Here is a 3392-nt window from a genome sequence, read left to right on the forward strand (position 1 = left end):
GACGTTAATATCGGATATATTCCTTCTAAAACAATCTATGCAAATTGCAAGGTTTATTAAATGAGGAAGTAATTACGCGTGCGGAACAATAGCGCGAATGCTAGAACTATAAAATATAGATTTAATGAAAGAGCTGAATTAGCTATTTAAAATCTTACAATGCATTTTCCTACTTCTGCTGTATCCTACTTCCTCTATTATATCCTACTTCCTCTGTTATTTGTAGAATAACTTATATTAATAACTTTCATTTTAATCATGTGGTTTGCAAGGAATAAAGCATCGATTTATGTCGTTCAATGTCGCAGCAATATAGTTGTATTTCGCACTAAATAGAAAAGATATTAACATATATCCGCAAATATAATACAAGGAGTGATTCTCAGTAATTTGAGATAATGGTGCTAATCCGTATAAGAATTCATCAGATATTTCGCATACTCGAAATTTGTGGAACGTTCATAAGTATATGGCCGCCAGAATCCACAGCCGGAAAGCAAGAAATCTTCCTTCGAGATCTCGGTTGGACTTTGGCAATTTTGAATGTGTTAGGCTCGTTTCCACCGCTGATTCTTGGTGTATGGTATTCCAAAAACGATATTATTCGAACGATGAAGGCACTGTCTGAATTGGTAGCATTGATAGAAGTATTGTTCAATTTAATCCTATGTAGGATAGGAAGATCACGATTACAGGTTTGATTATTCTAAATATTAAGATTCTAATACATAATATTAAAATCACATGTTACGCAAATAGATTTGCTACATAAGGATAAGTTACTGTTTTCTTTGTGAAGAATATAATATAATATACATATTATGGCAGAGCATGTAAAGTAAACATAACACTAAGAAAAAGTATAAAATGATATTATTTATAATTTGAAGGCTTGTCATGGCCATATTTAGGATCCATCTGTCACTGTTATTGACATAGTGACGATATTAATATTTACTAGAGAGATCATGAGGGACGTGGTCACTCTATGGCGTTGTGCTTGTCGGTGCCGTTTCTTACGGAAAGCCAGTCGGAAGCCACCATAAAGTGCACACGAATATCTTCACCGGCACTTATTTGATCAGCGAGCGATCTTTCAAGGATCCTCCATGGCAATCGATATCGCATTCATCGAGCGAGTTATCAATATCGCTCTGAAGTCGCATACTGTGTAAAAAGGATATAATTTGACCACGTTCGAAATGACCATGATAAATTTGACTATGTTCGAAATGGCCACGTTCGTAATGGCCACTCGTTCGTAATGGCCACTCGTTCGTAATAGCCACTCGTTCGTAATGTCCACGTTCGAAACGGCCACGTTCGTAATAGTCAGTCATTCGTAATAGCCACGTTCGGAACGGCTACGTTCGAAATGGCCACGTTCGGAATGGCCACGTTCGAAACGGTCACGTTCGAAACGGTCACGGGAAATATTGAATAAAGTTCGATTTGACCACGTTCGTAACGGCCACGTTCGTAATGGCCACACGTTCGTAATGGCCACGTTCGAAACGGTCACGCTCGGAATTAAACATTGACAGTCTACACAATCAAGAAGTACACTTAATCGAGACTTCTTCGCTGTGGTCTCACACACACACACACACACACACACACACACGCGCGCGCGCGCGCGCGAAGGGGTGCGAAGGGGGATCTTCGGCCTCCTCCTCTCGCACTCATCCCGCAGGTAGGGGTGCCCTGGGCAGAAGTGCGCCAGGGCACCCCTACCGGCGGGGTAGGTGCGGAAGGAGGGGGCGAAGGACCTCCCTTACATCCCTCCGTTTCGAAAGTGACCATTTCGAACGTGGCTATTACGAATGAATGGCCATTACGAACGTGGCCATTTCGGACGCTCCCGTTAAAAAGCAGTATTAGGTGTGAGGTCTGGATCTCAATGGTTTAGAAGTTGTCCGGAAAGCAAAAGACTGGGGTTCAAGTCCCGATTCAGCCACTTGCACCTCACATATTTTTCTAGTCCACGAATATTGTTTTCTAGCAATTTTTCATTGGGCTGAAAAGTGTGTGATTGCTCTCTTCATAGCATATGCGTCAATGCCGTTGCCATGGATGAATTCTGTCGCTCGTTGACCAAATGGGCGTATAGACACGTCTGACCTCCTCCTACATACATCCCTATCTTTTTATAAAATAATATTACATTTCTTTATAAATATTTATTAAATACAAAATCTTATTATTTTTCTTTAATAAATTTTATTATTTCTAATAATGTAATAAGTATTATAATTGAATATAAAATAATTATTTTAGTTATTATAATTAAAATGTTTCTTAATATTTCATGTGCATAGAAGCTTCTAGCAGAACTGAGGAACTTTCTCGAACATTCTGAGTTGTATGAGAGATATATTATACAGAAATATATAAATCGTTACTCGGACTTTTATGTCTTTGTTGGAATATCCAATATGCTAGCAGCGATCGCTTTTTCTTGTGGCCCTTTGTTCTTGTCAATAAATCTTCCAATGGAAGCATGGTATCCATTTTCTACTGAAATTCCCTACATTAGAGGTATTCTTTACATTCTGCAAGTATTCGCCATCTTTCAAGCTGGATCCTGTATCATAGTAGATTTCATGATTGCAATGTTCTTCTGGTATTCCGCTGCGAGATTGGAAATGTTGGGACAAGAATTGCAACAAATAACGCATGAAAATCATGTAAAAACGTGTATTCAAAAACATCAAGAAATAATAAAGTAAGAAATTAATTTTTTTCGAATATAAATATTGTTAAACTCTATTATGTCACATTGTTCTGTAATCTATTAAGCATTGAAATTATATAAAAAAATATTTTTTTAAAATTATCTATTGTCTCATAATAGAGCATATTATACATTATTTTTATGAAATGCAAATTACATATTTGTGGAATAAGTCATCTAGATTAAAACACATTATTTGAAATTATATATTTTAATATTTTAAATATGCAACAAATTTATTCTCAAGCTTTAAATAATAATGCAGCATAAGAGAAATTCGTATAATTATTGTCATCATTAATAAGAGTATTAGTTTTATAGATGAAGTTCAATATATAGTTCGATACTTAATCTGCAAATCAAATATTACAATGGGCTCTTGCGTAATTTGCGCAGCTTTTACATTGATTCATGTGAGTAATTATAATATTTTCTATTTATTATATTTTTCGCTCGAATAAGTTAACTATTCATTTGTAAACAAAGTTTAATTAGAAAAAAATTATAATGTTTTTTTTCATTGTTATATTATTTGTAATAAAGTTAGTAACTAAAATAATTTTAATCATATTAGCTTTTTTTCTCTTTCTGTCTATCTCTTTCTATACAGGGTGTTCTAAAAAGGTATGTAAAAAATATAAGGAGATATTCCTCACAC

General features: G+C 35.3%; 1 protein-coding gene across 1 annotated transcript; it reads left to right on the forward strand.

The window, feature by feature from the left end:
- Positions 1-381: 381 nt before the first annotated feature.
- Positions 382-2729, forward strand: LOC112639716. The gene is made up of 2 exons (XM_025414592.1): positions 382-695; positions 2319-2729. Exons 1-2 carry the CDS (start codon positions 399-401, stop codon positions 2727-2729), a joined length of 708 nt encoding a protein of 235 aa, XP_025270377.1. The 5' UTR covers positions 382-398.
- The last annotated feature ends 663 nt before the right edge of the window (positions 2730-3392 follow it).

Source organism: Camponotus floridanus, unplaced genomic scaffold (assembly GCF_003227725.1).
Source record: "Camponotus floridanus strain SB8 unplaced genomic scaffold, Cflo_v7.5 scaffold84, whole genome shotgun sequence".
Taxonomy (NCBI): Eukaryota; Metazoa; Arthropoda; class Insecta; order Hymenoptera; family Formicidae; genus Camponotus; species Camponotus floridanus.

What these genes read in the sequence shown, in the direction of transcription:
- LOC112639716 (XM_025414592.1), top strand. Translation starts at nt 399, where the DNA reads ATGGTGCTAATCCGTATAAGAATTCATCAGATATTTCGCATACTCGAA. An exon ending in TAGGAAGATCACGATTACAG is followed by an intron (nt 696 to 2,318) that starts GTTTGATTATTC and finishes TCATGTGCATAG; the next exon opens with AAGCTTCTAGCAGAACTGAG.